At 38.3% G+C, this 21,434-nt stretch overlaps 1 protein-coding gene and 1 non-coding gene across 3 annotated transcripts; one reads left to right on the forward strand and one right to left on the reverse strand.

The window, feature by feature from the left end:
• Window positions 1-4,154: 4,154 nt before the first annotated feature.
• LOC123623724 lies at window positions 4,155-4,295 on the reverse strand. The gene has a single exon (XR_006730002.1). It is a non-coding gene; the product is annotated as a U4 spliceosomal RNA (small nuclear RNA).
• Window positions 4,296-9,080: 4,785 nt separating this feature from the next.
• On the forward strand, window positions 9,081-20,067 carry LMOD3 (leiomodin 3). 2 transcript variants are annotated; one of them, XM_045529653.1, is made up of 4 exons: window positions 9,081-9,167; window positions 9,270-9,593; window positions 11,800-13,173; window positions 19,618-20,067. In XM_045529653.1, the coding sequence occupies exons 2-4, from the start codon at window positions 9,300-9,302 to the stop codon at window positions 19,642-19,644; spliced, it is 1,695 nt and encodes a 564-aa protein (XP_045385609.1). In that variant the 5' UTR covers window positions 9,081-9,167; window positions 9,270-9,299; the 3' UTR covers window positions 19,645-20,067. The 2 variants fall into 2 exon arrangements, with proteins under 2 accessions (XP_045385609.1, XP_045385610.1); XM_045529654.1 differs by having other exon boundaries at window positions 9,081-9,593; window positions 19,618-20,011.
• The last annotated feature ends 1,367 nt before the right edge of the window (window positions 20,068-21,434 follow it).

Raw genomic sequence — 21,434 nt, forward strand, 5'->3', positions numbered from 1 at the left:
TATTTGTTAAATTTGGTAATATGCCATTATTACAGGCATATATATATTATAATAATAGGCATGTTTCACTTGATAATAGAAACCATTCTATAATAATAAATATAGCTCAATAGCAATTTTTAAAACAGATTTACGGTATTAGGTTGTAGGAATAAGATACAGCTTATTTGATCAGTCCCTCATTGCTAGGCATTTAGGTTGTATCCAGGTCACTAGTATGAACAATGCTGGGAACATACTTTTAAATGTCTAATGTTGTGAGGATCATCCAAAATAAAATATGCTACTTAAACACATTTCATTATCCTTGCTTTTTAAAAAATATGGTAAAATATACATAAAATTTACCAGTGTACAGTTTAATGACATTAAGTACATTCACGTTGTTGGTCAACCCCCATGCTTTTAATCAAGTGTGAACTCCCATTAATTTCACAGCTTGATTGAAGAAATCAATTTGTGGTGAAACGTGTTGGGAACAACTCTCAAGAAATCATAGACTTTGGTAGGTCATAGAGTTGCCAGGAAAAAAAAAAAAGAAATCATAGACTTGCTAAACATGTAAATATGATTTTTAAATATTTTTGTGTCTTTGCCTTTGATAAGGTGGATTCTTGACAAAGTAGTTGGGAAATGTCATATCCTTGAAGTATCCAAAAAGCAAGACTTGACATTTGCCTGCTATATTTACTAATGTCACAGAAAAATATGAATGGGCTGTTTCAAAAGATGTTGAATATTTAAAGATTAAAGTATCTTGTTCTGCAAGTCTGATCAGACCCGTTTGTTTATCTTTCACCTGTTTCAGTAGGATCCTCGTAGCCCAAGTTAGTAAGAAAATAATGGCAGTTATTCTGAAATTGACTTAAAGATTATTTGTGGTTATTGTCTGTGTTTTAAAATGTAAGTTACATTTATTTGTTTTTTGGGGAAATACAAAAAAATTTGGATCAAAAATTTAAAATAATTGGTAATCCTCTAGCTGGAGTTGTAATATTTTAGTGCATTTCCTTCCAGTCTTTTTTTTTCTATGCAAGCACATAATATATATTATTTCCTTGATTTCATTTGACTTAGATTAACATTTCCCCAAAATGTGTTCCAAGGAGTATTAGTCTTATAATATGTCCTATAGAAAAAACTTTATGTGGTCATCAATTCAAAAAAGACTATTTTCTTGATTTAGAAATTCTCAATTCTCATTGGCATGGTTAAGTCTTTTTTTGTTAAGAAATCTCTCTGGCTTTCTTTAACCCAACATTCTTCAGGCTGATTTGATCCAAGAATCGTATTTGCAGCCAGTGTTTCAACATTCTCAATAGGTGGCTGATGACGGTAGCATTGCTGCTGCTGATTACTTGAATTCTGCCAATCTTCACCATCTCTCATTTGCACCAATAAGCAGAGCAACTGCTTTCTGTGCTTTGTGATCCCATAGGTGGTGTGTGCCATTTCTGCTGGACTGATAGGAAGCAATAGAGGACACTGATTAAGAGCATTGACTTTTAGAGGCAATTTGCAGTTCAAACGCCTATGCCTCGGTTTTAATATCTAGAAAAGGAGGTTAACAAAAGTATCCATCTTTCAAGGTGGTTATGTGAAGAAATTGACGTATCACATATATAGAACTTATCATAAACTTAGCAATGTTAAGTGCTCAATAAATGTTAGCAGTGTAGCTGCAAAATTAATAGCAGTAGCAACAGGACTGTCATAGTGATAATAATAATAGTAGCAACAGTAGCAGCAGTTGTAGCAGCAATAGTGGCATCAGCAGTAGTAACAGCAGCAGCAACTGTAATAGTAGTATCAGTGTAGTGGTGGTGGTGGTAGCAGTAATGGTAGTAGTAGCAGTAGTATTTAGCATAGTGGCTATAATAGCGTTGTAGCAACACCCTCACTGCCTTCAGAAGTACATAGAATTGGTTTACCTTTGAAATTAAAACAAAGAGAAATCAATTTAAGAATTTTGAGATGCCTTACAAAACAATTAAGGTAAAATAATAAAGATCCTTTTGTAATTCAAGCTACTCTGAGGTCTAGTGAAAGAAAGGCAGGCTGGGTATCTTGACTCTAGAAAGGCACTTGCCTCATAAATTTCTGAGCCTATCCTGAAGAAATGCAGCCATAAGTCAGGGAAATTTGAGGAGAGAGCTGGGCATTTATATCACACCCACAAAATCTTCAGGCAATTTGCAGCTAGTGGGCAGAGCCCTGGTGATCCAAATGGAATTGCACAAGAGAAGAGCATGCCACAAACAGGACAGAACTGATTTATTTAGTAACATTTGGAAACCATTTATAGTTGTGTCAATTTATAGCCAGTGGTTGGAGCTGAAGAAAGAGCTGGGATGGCTTATCCACAGTCGTCACATCCTGAATGACTGTAGGATGGAAAATTGATGGATCTAAGAAAAAAGTGCTTCCTCTTACCATCAGGATTTTTCATAAACCTATGAAGCTTTAAATATTTTTGTACATGTATTATATGTGTTGTTATAGAATAAAACGGAAAAGCCATTCATTTTTCAGTCTTGAATAAATACTTGTTAGATATCAGGCACTTTCCAGGCAGAAGAGAATGGCACAATTATTTGTAAAAGTACAATAATAGCTAATGTTTATTAAGAGTTTACCATGGATTGTCACTTGGCTTTTTTCAAAAATCCTATAAAGCAGGTATGTTTATTATCTCATATTTACAGATGAAGTAACTGAGGAGAGAGGTTGACTTTCCCCAGATAACACAGTTAGGCCAGGGCAGAGTTGGTATTTGAAGCCAGAAATCCTGAATTCAGAGCCCTTGTGCTTAACCAATAAACTAACCTGCTCTCCATTATTCTTATGGAGCCAGTGAGGCACAGAGGGAGAAGTTACTTCCTAAGTTTTCCAGTCATTGGCACAACCAAGATTTGGATCCAGACTGTCTGACTGCCAAGCCTTGTCTTGGAAGCACCTTGCTTTACTGACTCCAGGTTATATTTCAGAGATGAGGACCAAATGAAGTAAATTTCAGATGTTTTGAAATGTGTACTGTTTTGCACAATAATTTGGATATTTCTATGGTTAAAAAATTCAGATTAGTTGAGAAAGAATTCTATCAGTAAGTACGATGCTAGGTGCCATTGATGCAATGATAAACGAGACCGTTCTTGTTCTCATGGAGTTATAGTCCATAGAACAGTGAAGTGGCAATGACAATACCATGGGGCAAGTGCTCATTTCTTAGTAAGGACATCAAAGGGACATCAAGCTCAGCTTTCAAGGTCAGGGAGAGGGCTTCCTAGAGGAGGTGATTTGTGAAGATGAGGTCAAAGATAGAAGGTTGGTCTACCCCAAATGGACAAGGTGCACAAAACTTGGGCATGACAGGTTCACCCACGAGGTCCTCAACTGGTTGTGGTTGGAACAGCAATCATTAGATAGGGACTGGTAAGAAACACAACTGGAAAAGAAAGCCAAGTCTCATCTTGAGACCATGTCAGGAAGTTTGAATGTATCCTTAGGCTATAGAAAATCACTGAAGTAAAAGAGTGTCTTAGGACTCCTTCCAGCTGCAAGTCACACACACACACACACACACACACACACACACACACACATCCCTAATTCAAACTAAGCAAAAAAACACGGAAATCTGTAGGGAGGCTTGCATAACAGAAAAGACACAGTCAAAAAAACAAAAAACACAGTCACAGTTTTCTCAAAATACAAAAGGGTAGTCAGTGGAAACTCTCCCTCTTAAACTTACCCTCTATCCCCTCACTCCGCCTAGCTCCAGGTAACCAGTGTTACCCATTTCTTGTGTCTCCTTCCAGAGCTATTTTATGCGTTTTCAAGCAAATATGTATGTAGGTTATTTTCTACACAAATGTATGTTATTAATATTAACTAACATGTATCTTTCACCAGTGATAAGTCACCGTGTATATAACCTTTCTTTAGTTTATTTAAAAATGTTTTATTAGAATTTCTGTTGTAAAGATCAGCCAGATAATATTATTATTATTAGTGTGGGCTTTTTTCCCTTCTCCATCATTAAAATGAGTATACTCCTTGCAGGGGGGTGGGGGAAGGCAGGGAGGATGTGACAAAACACTGCAATCACTAAAGGTCATAAGTTTATTTATTTATTTTATTTTTTTGTTGTTCAGTCTCTGTAGAGACTGTCAAAAATTGCCAATGCCGACTATATTTCAAGTTGTCATGGCAGGGCACTGGGAAAAGTTTTCAATTAGCAATAATCTCGCCTCGGATAAACCTCATTGGCTATGATACTGCCACCGCACAAAGCTAGGGTCAGACCGTTAGAAAGAACCATTGGAGATCCCTCAGCATATTTGTAAGGCTTATTTGTGGCTGACAGAACGAAATGCCCAGGATCATCCAAACTCTGAAATAGCCTTGTTAGGAGCTATCAGGAGACTAGGGTCTTCACTTATCTTCTCATTTTTATTCTTGCCTGTCCCCTAACCCTTCCAAGCCATGTCCCAACCAGCAGCCACAGTGATCTTTAGAAATGTAATTCATCTGTTACGCCTTTGCATAAAACCCCCCAGTGGTTTCCAACGACACTAAGAATGCAATCCAACTCACCCCAGGTGATAAAGGCCCACCTGATCTAGCCCCTGGCTACCTCCTGGTCCTCTTCTCCTCCTTGCATAACATAGTCCAGTCATGTGAGCCTTGGGTCACTTCCTAGAACATCTCAAGACCTTACCTCCTAAAGGACTTTGCACTTGCCCTTTCCTCTGCCTAGATTGCTGTTCCCTCCTCTCACATGCTTGATTTCATCCATTAGACTTTACCTCCCTAGACCGGCTTTCCTTGAGTTCCCTGTCCACGGTAGGTCTCCCCTGTTACTCTCTAACATGCAGTGTTCATTTTCTTTCATTGCATTTAATGCAACCAGCAATTATTAACTTATTTGTCTCTATCACTGGACTTTGACTTTGTTTCAATTACTCCTGTATTCCTAGTGCCTGGCACAAAGCAGGCAGTCAGCAAATACTGCTGAATAAATGAATGAATGCAGTGTTTCCTAAGCCTGATCTATAAAATGAGTGGCTTGCAGTAGCCCTGTGACTCTCACACCTATGTATGTATCAGAATCACCTGGAGAGCTTTCAAAAAAAAAAAAAAAACAAAACAAAAACAGATTCCCGTGCTCAAACCTGAGGATTCTGATTCATTTGCTTCTGGGTGGGAGTTCAGGGAGTCAATGCACTTAATAACCTCATCCACAAATTCTGATACAAAGCCAGATGACCTGTGACCCCCTATCTGGCTCTAACAGTCTATCAATTACCCTATACCTAGCTACTTTGTTTTGGTATTGTAGTTGAATTCTGATGTGGGAAGCTGCTCACGTGGCAGGAGTAGAACATCATTAAGAGAAAGCGCAACTAAATCATCTGTGTCAAATGAGGCTAATTACACTAGCAAAATCCTCCCTGTCAGCATATGGATAAAATGCACGGTGCAAGCAGCTGGGAGAGATTTACTCACTTCCTACGCTCATTCAGCAAGATGCAAGTCAGATGAAGGAGGGCCCCTTATAGAAATCCCTAAATCGGCTTGATCATCAAAAGCATCTGATCACATTAAAATGAGTGGAATTCATCAGAATAGAATTTGAATCTGAAAGCTTACACGCAACATTTCAGATCATTTTCTTGGGGGAGATTCATATTTACTTGCAAATGGTGGTTTGTATTTTCTTTATACACAATTCCATCTAACAGAGTCTCAGTTGCTTCCTGTAAATGCAAAAAGATTTTTAAAAGCCTTTCTGTTGGCTGGGTATGGTGGCTCATGCCTTTAATCCTAGCACTTTGGGAAGCTGAGGAGGGAAGATTTCTTAAGGCCAGGAGTTTGAGACCAGCCTGGGCAACATAGTGAAACCCCATCTCTAAAAAAATAATAATAAAGTAAAAAATTAGCTGGGCATGGTGGCATCTACATGTAGTCCCAGCTACTTGGGAGGCTGAAGCAGAAGGATCACTTGAGCTCAGGAGTTCCAGCCTGCAGTAAGCCATGACTGTGCCACTGTGCTTCAGCCTAGGTGACAGAAGGAGACCTTGTCTCAAAATAAATAAATAAATAAAAGTCTTTCTGTTTATTGACATTAATATATTCGTTTCTATCATGGAAATGGTTTTTTAAATGTGCATTTTTAAAAGGTACAACATAATACATGTAAATGTGCTGCATTTTGTAAATGTCCTACATTTTATAATTGCCTTTGTTTTTCTTTAAATGTGTCTGTAGTTAACCATGAAATATGAGAATGATATTTAACATTTATTGACAGTTTACTCTGCCATGTACTATATGTACATATATGTGCCATGCTATATATATATATAGTCTCTCGTATATATAAAACCTTATTTAATTCTCTCAATAATTGCATTTAGTAGAGACTGTTATTCGATAAGGGCTAAGTTGCCCAACATCGTGTAGTTTCTAAGGAGTAGAGCTGAGACTTAAATCCAGGGATACTGACTTTATTTTTTTATTTTTATTTTCATTTTTATTTTTGAGACTGAGTCTCACTCTGTCACCCTGGCCAGAGTGCAGTGGTGTCATTGTAGCTCACTGCAACCTCAAACTCCTGGGCTCAAGCAATCTTCCTGCCTCAGCCTCCCAAGTAGCTGGGACTACAGGTGCACACCATAACACCTGGCTAATTTTTCTATTTTTTGTAGGGTCAGGGTCTCACTCTTGCTCAGGCTGCTCTCGAACTCCTGACCTCAAGTAATCCTCCTTCCTCAGTCTCCCAGATTGTTAGGATTACAGGCATGAGCCACCGTGCCTGGCCGAGACTGACTTTAAATCCTCCTCATTCGTATTTAGCTCAGTATTTCCCAAAGTAGGAAGTTTTGGAAAGTTAATTGCACAGAATATTCGTAGGTGATTTTTGAAAGGGAAAAAAAGCATGAATTACTTAAATAAGGTTGGGAAATATTGTGTTAAAAACTGGATTTCTCAGAGTCTCCAAAAGCTGATGTGTTTTACGAATGTCTAAAACAAATGCTGAATATAACATTTCCCAAGCCTCCATGAACACAAAGCTCTTTTTGGGCCAAGTCTCTTTAGACCATTGTTCTGTAAAGGAAGTCTATGTAATAATGGTCCACAAATCAGTTGACTACAAGGTGGTCTACTCCCTGCCTACTGAGACCGAGGTCTTCTCTTTTCCAGGGACTAAAGGCAGGCCTGATAGGGGAGAGGCCAGGGGTAAATTACTACTAAACTGGTAGGACCTTTCTGGGGGTTAATTTAGCCACACATATGAAAAGCCTCTCAACCAGGGAGTACTCAAGATAAACCACTGGGGTAGGAAAAAAATATCAGTACTTTCATTTAAAACTTCTCACATTTAATTTTTTTCCCCTTTTTTGCAAGTTTCAACATTTTATATATATTTGCATATATTAATAGTATCATATGCATATAATTTGCAAATAATTTAATATATGTTGAGGATGGGTCTCAATAATATTAAGAGGATCACTTAGGCATACCTATGAAAAGCATTTAATTTTTTTCATATTCTTAGACCCAGCAATTTCACTTCTTAGAACTTATTCAATTTACCCTAAGGAAATAAACTTGCATGTATGCAAATATTATCTGCAGGGATATTTATTGAAGAATTTCTTGTGCTTGTGAGAACTGAAAACAATCTAAATGACAATTGAGGATTGGTTACATAAATTATGGTACATCCATATAAAGAATCCTATTAGAGAGCAATTAAAAATCATGTTGTAGTAGAATATATGATTGCCTAGAAAAAAGATACTGATTTTGTCAGTCAAAAAAACAGATGACAAAAGATGGTAGAGTTCATATGCCTGAAAGAAAAGGATTATAATGATAAACCAAAATGTTGGTAGTGGTAGCTCTGTGATGAGATGGGGAAAATGTTTATTTTCTTTGTGCCTCTGTATGTTATCATACATTTTGTATAATAAATGCATATTTCTGAATAAGTATATTCACAAAGTTCAAAGGTTGAAAATTATAAAAGGGTATACAGTAATGAAGTCTTTTTCTCAGGTTGCCTAGTCTCCCAGGCAACCTACTCTACACTCTAAAAGTACCCAAGGTTTTTGCTTCCTTGAGTGTCTTTCTAAGGATCCGTTTTGTTGATAAAATTTGTATATTTACATATAGTCTTTTTACCCTTTGTCACATAATAGTAGCATGCAATACACACTGTTTTGTACTTTGCTGTATTGAATAACCTTGTACACATGTCATTTTACCCATGTGGGAGCGTATCTGGAGGGTACATTCCTAAAAGTGGAATTGCTGGGTCAAAGGAAATGTGCATTTGTAATTGGACAAATGTTACCATGTTGTCTCTTGAAGTTATGAAAAATCTTCTCATGGTTTCTTCTAGTATTTTAATGGTATGGTTTTTTTTTTCCCATTTCACTATAGATCCATTTTAATTGATCTTGGCTTAACGGATAGTTAATAAGAAAAACAAATAATTTAAAATATTAAACTCCTCACTCATAGTGGAAATTCAAGTGCTGGTTGTCCCCATCTGTTAGATCACAGGATCTAGATGCAAATAGGACATCTTGCAAAGGTTCAGCTTACACAGCAGATGAATAACATAGCAAGACCTCTCTGCTCTGCTGTGTGAGCTCTACTTGCTTCCAGAGTCGCACTGCAGTGAAGAGGCAGACCCTAAGAGCTTCATTTCTATTTAATGCCTTCGAGTGAATTGTTGCCTCCAAAAGAACTCAGGATGCTGGTTGGATTTCCCTTCTGAAATATTGTAAGTTGCTTTAATACTTAAATAAAAAGAAGCAGGATCCCCTGGAGTATTGGGGTGGGTATGTATGAGTTGCATGAGTTTTTGTGTGGCAAAGTGAGGGCATACATATAGGCCGAGAATGAATTTTATTCCTGCAGAGATTCTGTCGACTGGCTACTTGCTGGTCAGCCTAAGCAGCTGTACTGAAATGTCAGATGGATTTGCACAGCTGACTCAAGTTGCCGAAAAGAGAGCAGCACAGTAGTTCCATAAATTGACCCTATCCAGCCAAGCCCTGCTTAATATAGATCCGACACAAGCTTAGCTGTGATCACTCCTAGCTGTTCAGCAAACACCACTGAAGTTCTTGGGAAAAAATATCTCAAGAGTGTGTTGACCTGGAACACTCAGTAACTGTGGGATCTTCTTGAGGCTTTTATTTCTTCTTCTTTAAAAAAAAAATCATCTTTGGTTATTTCTTCTTTTCTAGTAAAATAGAAACATCTAGAAAAAAAACATAATGTCAGAGCACAGCAGGAATTCAGATCAAGAAGAAGTTTTTGGTGAGGAGATTAATGAAGATGAAATCTTGGCCAACTTGTCCCCCGAAGAACTGAAAGAACTGCAGTCGGAAATGGAAGTCATGGCACCTGACCCCAATCTTCCCGTGGGGATGATTCAGAAAGATCAAACCGACAAGCCACCGACAGGGAACTTCGATCATAAATCTCTCGTTGACTATATGTACTGGGAAAAGGCGTCCAGGCGCATGCTGGAAGACGAACGCGTTCCTGTCACCTTTGTGAAATCCGAGGTAACCAGGGATTGTGTATAACAGACAAATGGCTGCCTGGGACTGGGCTGTCAGGTGTCCGTGTTGTGACTGTGATTTCTCAAGACTCCAATATTTGGTTCTGTTTTGTCGCATCTAGATTAAATCATAATATTTAATCCTACTGCAGACTGGAACTTTCTGAAACACTTCTAGTTATGAGGGAAAAGTTGGTAATTTCTTGCAAATGCTATTTTTAAAATTGCTATTGGGTTTGTTGTGTAGGACAGTCTGTGTCCTATAACCATGATACTTAGTGACTTAACTCATAACCTTAACTATTTTTTTTTCTTTTTTTGGCACCCAGACCCCTTTGAGAAACTAATGTAAGCTCGGGACCCTCTCTCTCTGGCACACCTATACGCATGCAGTATTTCACATACGATGTGAAAGGTTTCAGAATCCTCCTGACGTCTAACCACACATCCTACACTTAAACCAAGTTGAACTACTGAAAATGTCTAATATTCCTACCATGCGTTGGCTATCAGTAATGGCACTTAGAAATCAATAGCTATTAAGCTGTTTTAAACGTAGTTCTTTCTTGAATGTTTTTTAATCTAAAAACTAGAATGTCTTTGATTCTACAAACTTGTCAAATATCAGCATATATTTTTTTAATGTTCCGCTTGAAAATGACTTAGCAAAAAGAGGACAGAGATCCCTTCAGGTAAAGTCTCTTTCCCAGCTATGCCTGCTGACACAGATGTATCTTGTCACATTATGACCATGCTGGCTATAATTAAGAAAGGAAAGTTGTCAACTGGCTTCATGATCAGGAGAGTTTAAATAAGTATTGAGCTCAAGAAAATAAATAGCCAGCTTGATCAGTTAGAATTTCAGGTACGCTTTGCAGACATTTTATAATTGGAAGTCAATGGATTAAAAGCCAATTCTATATCAACGCTGATTTCAGGGGAAAAAAATATGACAGTACTTTTAACATTTTTTTCCTTCCTCTGGTATAAACAGCTTAATGGTTGGCTCCCCCTGCTGGGACAGATGAGAAAGGCAGGGTGAAGACTTCAGGTGGTTGACTGTGTTGTCACTGTCAGTTCCAGCCTATAGTATGTCATAAGCATCAAGATCAAGTTCTTGTTCAGATGAACCGTTGTCCCAAATTGCTAGACCAGCTTTCCAGATGACACCTATGAGGTCATGTATGTATAGAAAAGTATAATAACTGATATATAAGAATGTAGTAAACATTATTGATAAAAGACTGCCATTTTCTCTCCCAGACTAAGCAATTATTTCTAAATCTCTGCATAATCCTGTTCTATTTTATAGCTGGCTCAGCCACCGAGGCACTTTCTTTCAAAAGAAACTGGACTAGTGCACCTGTCCTTTGAGTAGCCAGGGCAGTTTTCAAAGAACTGCACAGATAAAATTAAAATCAAGGTTTTGAAAAATATATTCCAAAATATAAAACTACTCTTATTTTCCCCACATTATATTATGTTCTCAGGTAAATTTGATGTACATGCTCTATGAGATTAGCAGGCATTTTAGGAATGCAAATTTTAGTTAGGGCAATAAGGAAATTATTGTGAACCGCAAGGCTGTTGAGTATAAAGATGCCTGTTCAGCACATACAAAACAAAGACTTCAGGGTATTGATGAACAACTCTATAAAGTTTTCAAAATAATTTTTAACTGCTTCTGGAATTGAACTCCATTTTAAAAAACAGTATAGAATCTAAGAACAGAATTAACTAGGTTTCATCTTAATATATAGAATGAGATAAACAGCTAAAAATGTGTGTTCCTATAAAAATTTATCTTTATTTTGGCCGCATTTGTTTATACAACTAATACGTGTACTTTGTTATTTAAAAAACCTCAAATACTCTAGAATTATATAATGTAAAAAATAAAATTTCTCCCAAATGATTCCCCTCCTAAGGGTTTTCTTAGTGGTTATCTCCCTTCCTCAAAAATAACCATTAATTTGGTAAACATTCCAACAGATTTTTTCCTATACATATAAAAACCTTTATATATTGTATGTGTGTGTGTGTATATATATATACACACACACACATACGTAAATGGAATAATATTATACATATAGTTTAATGGCTTGCTTTTTTGCTGAATAATAAATATTTTTACCTCCGGTAGAGACTGCTCTACTTCATATTTCTTCACTGCTATGTATTCTAACCCTAATAAATCTCTATTTTAGGAAAACACTCAAGAACAGCATGAAGAAATAGACAAAGGCAATAAAAATATGTTTCAATTTTTAAAAGAAAAGCTCAATAATGAAATAGCTGCAAATAAAAGAGAATCAAAGGGCAGCAACAATGTCCAAGAAACAGGTGATGATGATGATGGTGATGATGAAGAAGATGATGATGAAGAAGATGATGACGAAGGAGAAGATGATGGTGAAGAGAGTGATGAAAACACAAAAAGGGAAGAGGAAGGTGAAGCAAAGAAGCAAATTAGAAATTGTGAGAGCAACCACCAACAGGCAATTAATAAAGCATTCAAAGAACAGAGAGACAGACCAGAGGGCCAAGAAAAAAGTGAGAAAAAAATATCAAAATTAGATCCCAAGAAGTTAGCCCTAGATACCAGTTTTTTGAAGGTAAGTGCAAGGCCTTCAGGAAACCAGACAGACCTGGATGGGAGCTTGAGGCGAGTTAGACAAAATGACCCTGACATGAAGGAACTCAACCTGAACAACATTGAAAACATCCCTAAAGAAATGTTACTGGACTTTGTCAATGCAATGAAGAAAAACAAACACATCAAGACTTTCAGCTTAGCAAATGTGGGTGCAGATGAGAGTGTGGCGTTTGCCTTGGCTAACATGTTACGTGAAAATAGGAGTATTACCACTCTCAACATCGAGTCCAATTTCATTACAGGCAAAGGAATTGTGGCCATCATGAGGTGTCTCCAGTTTAATGAGACACTCACTGAACTTCGGTTTCACAATCAGAGGCACATGTTGGGCCACCATGCTGAAATGGAAATATCTCGGCTTTTGAAGGCAAACACCACTCTCCTGAAGATGGGCTACCATTTTGAGCTTCCGGGTCCCAGAATGGTGGTCACTAACCTGCTCACCAGGAATCAGGATAAACAAAGGCAGAAAAGACAAGAAGAACAAAAACAGCAGCAACTCAAAGAACAGAGAAAGCTAATAGCCATGTTGGAGAATGGCTTGGGGCTGCCCCCTGGGATGTGGGAGATGCTGGGAGGACCTATGCCAGACCCCAGAATGCAGGAGTTCTTCCAGCCGCCTCCTCAGCCTCCCAACCCCCACGTAGCACCCTCGAGTCGAAAGAATGAAATGATGAAAAAGCCATCGCAGCCTCCGCAGTACAGGACCGACCCTGACTCCTTCCGGGTGGTGAAGCTGAAGAGGATCCAGCGCAAATCTCGGATGCCAGAGGCCAGAGAGTCACCCGAGAAAACCAACCTCAAAGATGTGATCAAAACGCTGAAGCCAGTGCCGAGAAATAGGCCACCCCCGTTGGTGGAAATCACTCCCCGAGACCAGCTCTTGAACGACATTCGTCACAGCAACGTTGCCTATCTGAAACCTGTAAGTAGAAGGAGCGAGAAATGGCGAATGAGCACCACTATAAATGTACGCCCGCTCTATTCCTGACCAACTGGGAAAACCAGTGAGCATTACCAATGGTTATATAAATTACTGGTTATCCCTAAGGATGTATACCTGCAATACACCTATATATAGATGCACCCATATGTAGGCCTGCACATAGTACACCTACATATAGGTACAACTATATGTCTTCTTTAACAGCCATATTAGCAGCTAACATTTATTGAACACTTACTATAGGCTAAGGTCTATGAATTAACTCATATAATCATCTTAACCTTATAAGGTAGGTACTATTATCCTCCCTACTTTATAAAAAGGAGACTGAAGTTAAGAGAATTTAATAGCATGTCTACAAGAGACAGCTAAGAAGCAGTAGAGCTGACACTGAAACCCAGTTCTGAGTTCAGGGTCAGGCTTTAATTCACCCCATTATTTGTTATTCAGAGCCCTCCAAGTGCATATTCAAAATAACACCATTCCAGCCACACAGAGCTGGCACTCAGACCCCCACGAATCTGACGTAAGGAATAAATACAAATGAGGCCGAATTAGGCCAGTCATTTGTAGATAACTGAATGCTTATGAAATGCTTAAAAATAGTTGGTTCTGTTTTAGTAGATGAAGAGAGACCACCTTCAAATTGCATTTACACTGCTCACCTTTTAGGCAGAGCTGACAAGTGGTAAACTTCAGGTCAGGTAACCGTGAATTAATGGAATTTTAAAATATTTTACTATTATTTGTTTTAATATTTACTATGATTCACTATTACCAAGTTGAAAAGTTCTATTCCTTGTAGCTTAAGTTGCAGAAATGAAAACTTTGGGGTCATTTTTATGATGGCATTTAGGGAGGCTAAAAGATGTGTATTCATGGCCACAGGTGATTGGTAATTAACTGTATTATTTTAAAATCTTGTGTGTAACGTAGCCAAGATACTACATTGACACAATAGTTGATATATTATTATATTTCATACAGATTCACAATTCCTGCAAGACATGTTAAACAAATTTCCATGCAAGCTTGTTCTTTTCTGCTTTAAAAAGCTTCATATTCTAAAATAATTATTTATTCACATATATATATATTCCTTATTCCCAATCTCTAGTAATGCAGAATACAATATTCCATTATTTCTAAATCAAAGTCTTTCATCCATGACTTAAAGGGACTGTGTTCTTCCTGGAGCAGGGGCCAGGATCAGAACACTAGAGGTCACGTGAGGTCAGGCAAAGGTTCTTTGCCTGCCCTTGGGCACAAGATCAAGACTTTCTGCACCTGCTCTTCTCCAGGCAGCCTGACCTCCACTGGGGGCAAATTGGGGTGATGTTTGAGAGAAATTAGCTCTATTACTTTTTCTGTAACCAGTTATTGGCAAAGAATAGCCAAGCCACCTTGGTAGTTATATAGTCAGAAGATAACAGTCTGGAAAGAATGATGAGAAGTCTTTTTAAAAATCTGTGTTCAAGGTGGCATGTGGATTCAGAATAGAAGAGGGAATGAAACTCAAATGATCACGTGAACCAACTCCCTGACTTCTGAAGGAATGTCTTGAGCAAATCTGCTTTCCCTGAGTCTATTTTATCTACCGATTCATTAATGCAACAAATATTTACGTCAGGAACCCTGAGAAGGGTTGGAAATACAGCAGTGGATAAGTCAGGTATAGTCTTGACTTTATACAGAGCTTACAATGTAGGTTTTATAATTTTTCAGAGTCAAAACCCTTTGCCTTTTACCCAACTGAGAACACTTCAACTTTGGGTCTAGACCCTAAAGCAAAAGATATTAAAATATAGTCATGATGATAATTGCAAGAATACAACACCCTACCAAGTACTACATTTTTCTTATTTTAATCAATTGAAAAATATTATCGATTTTTAGTGTGTTTGGTGGTGGTATTTTTTTTTTAATCTAAGAAAGAAAAACATGCTGCAAAGGAAACTTGAGATGCTTTTTGAATGACCATCTTGCATATCACCCTCTGCTTTGAAATGGCTGTCATCTGTTCTAGGGGACTGGCAATTTCTCCTGCATTCAGTTGCCTGGCTTGGCCTGCAATAGGCATCTTTTTGGCATGTATCTCACTTACAAAATGTCACATAACTTCATCTATTTGGTCCTGGAAAACCCTGGGTGAGAAAAAAGTGAAAATGCATCTTTCCACTGGCGAAAATTTGCTTCGCTATCAGTTTGCTTCCTGCTGCTTCGTTTCTGTGCCTGTCTGCGTATACCATACATTTCTGCTTTAAAGCCAAATCATAGTGTAATCTTTTAAAAGACATTTTAATTTTTTTATCTTTTTTCAAAAAATCATTTTAGATTTATAGAAGGTCAAAAGTAGTACAAAGAATTCTTACATACCCATAGTATTGTATCACATAAGATTTATTCTTTAAAAGATATTTTAAGTGGCAACACATCTGCACATGTATAGTACCAACAGGGCACATGACTCAGCGGAGGTGATAATAGTATGAATAGCTATGATGTGTTCGCACTTGTCTATGCAGCCAGCTATTGTCAAACACCATAGATTTTAAGAGGCATTCTGATTTCAGAGCTGCATAAACATCATAAAATGTGCATCTGAGACTCAGTGAAATACTACAAACGCCATCAGTGGCGAGATCACAAAATCCCAGCAGAAAGGTGTATGTTTGGCCAATCAGATGAGACAAGACAATGCTTACTCTATAGAGGTGAAATGAAAGGTTTTTTTGGATTTCAGGCAGAGATGCCCTCCAGACCCCTGGATTTTCAAGAATGAGGTTAAAATTGAAACACACATTTGAAATCTTGTGATTTTTGTTACTGATGTTTTAAAATTATTCATTTTTTTAAAAATTGTAATGCTTAGTCTCTCCCATCCCATGCCTCTGGCCTGAGGGGCCTGAAATGAAGTAAGTTGCCAGCAAAAAATAAAGGAAAATCTATATGCTTGCTTAGCTCAAATGCTACCTCCTCCAAGAAACTGCTCATTCAATTCAGCTTGAGAGAAATTTACTTCGGGGGCCAGCTGTTGAAAACTGGTAGACTATAGGCCAGGTGTGCAGGCCTGCTTTATTTGGCTTAGATACTATTGTATATGTTTTTATAATGTCACATAAAAATCCAGCACCACTTGAAACATCAGATTTGGCCACACTGCATTTGCATGACACAAGTCAGCTGTTTCTGTGCAATTGGCTTCTCCCTTGAAATAGGTAATGGACTGTCTAGTTTCCCTCTCTTGCCCCCCGGCCCTACACCGGGCATGCTTCCCTTATTATTTGGCTCCTGTAGAATTTTTTAGTTTGCTCTGGTTGCGTTTAGCTACGTTTTTAAAATCTTTGTCTTATCTAACAAACTGAATTTATTAGATAATGACTAATTCATCTCCCTATAAGTTAGTAACTGAGTCCATATAATACCAGCACAGAGTAAAGATGGGAGGCTTGTACAGGCTTAAACCTCCCTGACAAATGTATGATTCTCTTTCATCTTCGAAATTTTTGTGGTCTTCTCACTGCCTAACATCCCAGATGAGTATTTGGACTTTATTTTTTAGATAAAATCCCAATTGCAGCAACTGTTTAATTCACTGAGTCCCGATGGCATTTATATCATATCTAAGCTGCTGTGCTAGTCAAACAAGGTTAACTACTTTAGCATTCACTTACTTTCTCTCTGGGCTTGTTTATGTACGTCTGAACTACTCCCATCCAGTCAGCTAAAGCCATTGCTAAACTTTCCTTCCAGAAAGACTTCAGTATAATAATATCATGAGCAGCCTGACTTCACCAAAAGACTTCGTGACACATTAGTATTTGTTTTGATTACAGAATTTAAGTTTATAGACTTTTTTTTTTTTTTTTTTGAGACAGAGCCCCGCTCTGTTACCCTGGTTAGAGTGCCCTGGCATCAACCTAGCTCACAGCAACCTCAAACTCCTGGGCTCAAGTGATCCTTCTGCCTCAGCCTCCCGAGTAGCTGGGACTACAGGCATGTGCCACCACGCCCAGCTAATTTTTTCTATATATTTTTAGGTGTATAGCTAATTTCTTTCTATTTTTTAGTAGAGATGGGGTCTCGCTCTAGCTCAGGCTGGTTTCCAACTCCTGAGCTCAAACAATCCGCCCGCCTTGGCCTCCCAGAGTGCTAGGATTACAGGCGTGAGCCACCGCGCAAGTTTATAGACTCTTGAGCATTCATCTTCATCTCTGGCCATTTCTTTTTTTGCCTCGTTTATAAGATCTCTCTCTTTAACCAGACTTCCACTATCCTTTTATAATTTTCTCCTCTTTCCCATTGTTTTTCTTTGTTGTAGTGTCACATAATCTAGAACAATCCCCAATCTCCCTTCTTTAGATTGCTCAGGGATTTCTTAGCATCTTCATTCAATGTGTTCCCAAATCAAACTTTTCCCTTTTAGGCCTGGTAGTGGTTTCTGGTTTCCAATTTTCCATAGTGTTTCCATTCTGTCATACATTCAGGTCTAAAACTCCAGAGTTATCTTCACTCTTTTTTTCCTGGTCTTTTTCTTTCTTTTTTGCCTCCAGTAAAGGAACCAAGAGAATCTACTAAGAGCCAAAGCCAAACGTAGATTTTAGCTTTGGAAATATTATGATTCTTATAAATGGAGTCTCTGTAGGAAAAAAAGCAACGTAACATTCCAAGCTCATCTCAAAAGAACATAGGTAGTCCAGGAATGACATAGACCAGAAATTGCCTGTCCTTAATAGCTAGCAGGAAAGAGAGTGTTTGATATGCTTTTCTAAAGTCTGTATAGTGATTCTCAAATATTTAGCATGTATCAAAATCACCTGGAGGCCCAGATACAGATTACTGAGCCCACACCCAGAGTCTCTGAGTCAATAGGTCTTGGATGGGGCCTAAGAATTTGCATTTCTAACAAATTCCCTGGTGATGCTGATGCTACTTATTTGGGGACCACATTTTGACAACCACAACTCTATGACATCGATGGAAAACCATATCTCCTGCTATTTTTCCTGAAGGGCCTTGCTTTCCTGCCTCTATACCACCCTCTGCCTCAAATTACCTTTTCTTCTCTTTCTGTCTTAAAATCTGTCCAACTTCCAAGGCTTGGCTCAAATACTACTTACACAAAAAACAAAACCAAACAGCAGCAGCAGTCTTGCTGTGTATATCTCTTAGCCTTTATCTGTGTGTCTTTTATAGCACCTCCCACACCCTGCTTTAGGTTGAGAATCTTTGGGGACACAGTGTGTGTCTTCTAGTGGATTCTGAGTTCCTTTAGGTAGGTCTTCCTCATCTCTATCCTGGACATCCCCTGAGGTATGGGTCCAGAGCAGGAACCCCACACAGGTGTGCCAAATCACATACCCCTTGGCTTGAAGGTTGGGCAGGCAGCAGCACATCAAAGGTTCTCTCTGGTGGGTAGGATGCTGGGAAACAGTGCTAGCCTAAGGTCTTGGGCAGAGAACTAGCCAAAATGCTTCATCACATTGCTAGGTGGACATGGGCAATAGAAGGAGAAACATTCTTAGTCATTATTACACAAACTCTGAGCGTCCCTTGCACTACTTCAGTGTTCTCTGGAAGGTACATATGTGACAGATGACTCACTCTCCTAAGATATAATGCCAGCTGAAGCTCTTAAACAATTTGTCTTACCTTTAAGCTGTTCCTGTGAAAGAGAAGTATAAAGTGAGTTTGTAGCTTAGACTTATGTTGCTCTTTTCTAATTTTTTTTGCCCCCGTGGGGAGTCTCCAGATAATATTTTTAAATTTTACTGACCATTAAATTAGGAGTGTGCTTCAAAGAGGAAAGAAAGACTCATTTTAAAAAGAACATGTTGTAGTCCTGTGGTGGTATTTTCGCAGGTGGTATATCATAATGGGTACTGAAATCAGGCAGATCTGGATCAAATCCTGCTCTGCCACTTCCTAGCTGTGTGACCTTAGGCAAGTCACTGTCTCCTCTGAGCCACTTCCCTCCTTACAAGGCTAATATAGGATGTCATGAGATCATGTTTTAAAAATAAACATTGATTATTCACTTGTATCATGTAACTTAATCCTTACAACAGCCTTGAGAACTACATACTGTTATTGTCATTTTACAGCTGAGAATTGTATGCCCAATACCATACAACTGGTAAATGCTAGTGCCAGCCTTTGAACCCAGGCCGACTCTGGCGCCTGTCCCCTTGTCTCCATGATGTGCTTTGCCATGTGCTCAGAGCCCTTGGAACAGTCCCTGGCATTAGTAAACGTCCAACAAATGGTGCTATAGTTGTTTTACATGGCTTTGGGGGCTCTCTGGCCAGAATTTCTAATCCATTCTGCATCCTTTGAGGCATGTGAACTTAGTAATTTTTGCTGCAAAGCTCTTGATTTTCCAGGATTAATTTTCTTCCTTTTCTTCAAATGCTTAACTCACAGGTACAACTGCCAAAAGAACTGGAATAAGGGCAACTGAATCATCTAGAAGAACAAGAAATTGAAATAATGACTCTTGGATTACAGCTTGAAGACTATTTCAGCGGCAATACTTCTGGATACAGGTGGCAGAACTCAGAACAATGCTTAACATCTGATACGGGTCTTTGTAAGAGGCTGAATGCTTGGGCCATGACGAAATAGAGGCTAAAGAGAAAATGGAAGGAGATAAAACATGAATATTCAGAGGCAACATTTTCTACTTCCAATCAATTTGAGTGACTTAGGTGAAATTTAGAGTCATGTTTCCAGAAGCAGAAGTTAAAAAAAATTTTGGGTAAACTTTCACTTTACTATTGCTTTCTTCTGGTAAATAGCAATAAATACAAAGTGTTAACTCTTATATTCCCATTTTTCCTCCTTCCATGTCCTCTGCTGTCATTTATTACACAGTATCTTAAAGGGAACCAATCACGTTTCACACTATGGAAATGTGATGAGGAATTGAGCTCTGGCTCTTCTGTCTGCAATGGAATGACTGTTAATTAGCTCTTCTCTGGACAGTCAGTGGAGATTTCCAGTTTCCAACCCTGTCTAGCTTTCTCCCTCGGAAACTCCCTTGGTGTTTTGGGGTATTCTTTCCAACAGGGGTATCTGTGAGAAAAGAACACATAAATCCACAGGATGTGAAAAAACCAAAGTGTCACCAGAATAAGTAGTGTAAACCCTGCATATATATAAAAACTTCCCCCTGCATATATATAAAAACTTCCTGTCAGTGAGTTTCCATATGTGAGGACAATGGGAGACAGCATGCTGTTTTTGCAGAAAATGTTTTTTCAGTAAATAGTAGTTATTGACAAGCTTTTGGTTTTACACACACACATGTTGGTCTGTGAATCTAATTTGATTTTGTTGCTCTCCTCAAAAATCTTTTAAAGGAAACTTGCTTATAGGATTAAACTCAAACTCCCTATCCTATCCTTTAAAGTGCTCAATTGTGTGGCCCCAATTTACTAATGCAGTCTTACCTCTCACAAATCCTTTCTATTCCTCTTGCTAAAACATCCTCATGCACACCCTTGAGCCTTTGCTCTCATTAACCCTTCCCTGGAACATCCCCCAAGAGACTTCCCTCCTGCTCTCCATTAATGCAAGTCCCGCCCAGTCCTCAAAGCCCAGGTCAGGGCCCATCTCTTCCACAAAAACCTTCTCGACAACTCCAACCCATGTTCTTTCCTTTTTCTAAGTTCCTAGAGCCCTAAATTATCCATTCTAGCCACTAGGGGCCTAGAATTTGAGATTTTTGGAATAACAGAAGTAGCAAGAACCCTAGAAGTTAGGAAATCAAGCTTTGGTGCCTTTTCTTTCTTCTTGATCTGAGTGAATAATTGGCACCTGCCCTCTTTCTCCCTTGGTGTAATCACAGGTGGTACTTAACAAGCTGAACAGCCTGGGGAAAATGGATCTAATGGAGACAAAGGTAAAATAATATATATTTTTGGAAGGACAAGCCATAGGAAAGAAATATGGTGTTTCTATTTTTTAAAGATAATTTTGTGTATACAGAGGTATCCAAATTTCAATATAGTCTTCAATCAAACAATTCATTTTAGAATAGCTGACAGCTTTGTTTTCTCCTCCTTTAATACTTGTGTAAAACATCCTTGCATACAAAGCAGGATAGTTAAGAAAGGGCTACAATAAATAAAACTTTAAATGTTTAGCATACCCTAAGAGGCTAACCTCTAATAGGACAAAATGTTCTAAGCATAATCAAAAGCTTAATGTAAATTAGCTGAAGTTCTGGAAAGCCCTTC

The sequence above is a fragment of the Lemur catta genome, chromosome 18 (assembly GCF_020740605.2).
Source record: "Lemur catta isolate mLemCat1 chromosome 18, mLemCat1.pri, whole genome shotgun sequence".
Classification (NCBI taxonomy): domain Eukaryota; kingdom Metazoa; phylum Chordata; class Mammalia; order Primates; family Lemuridae; genus Lemur; species Lemur catta.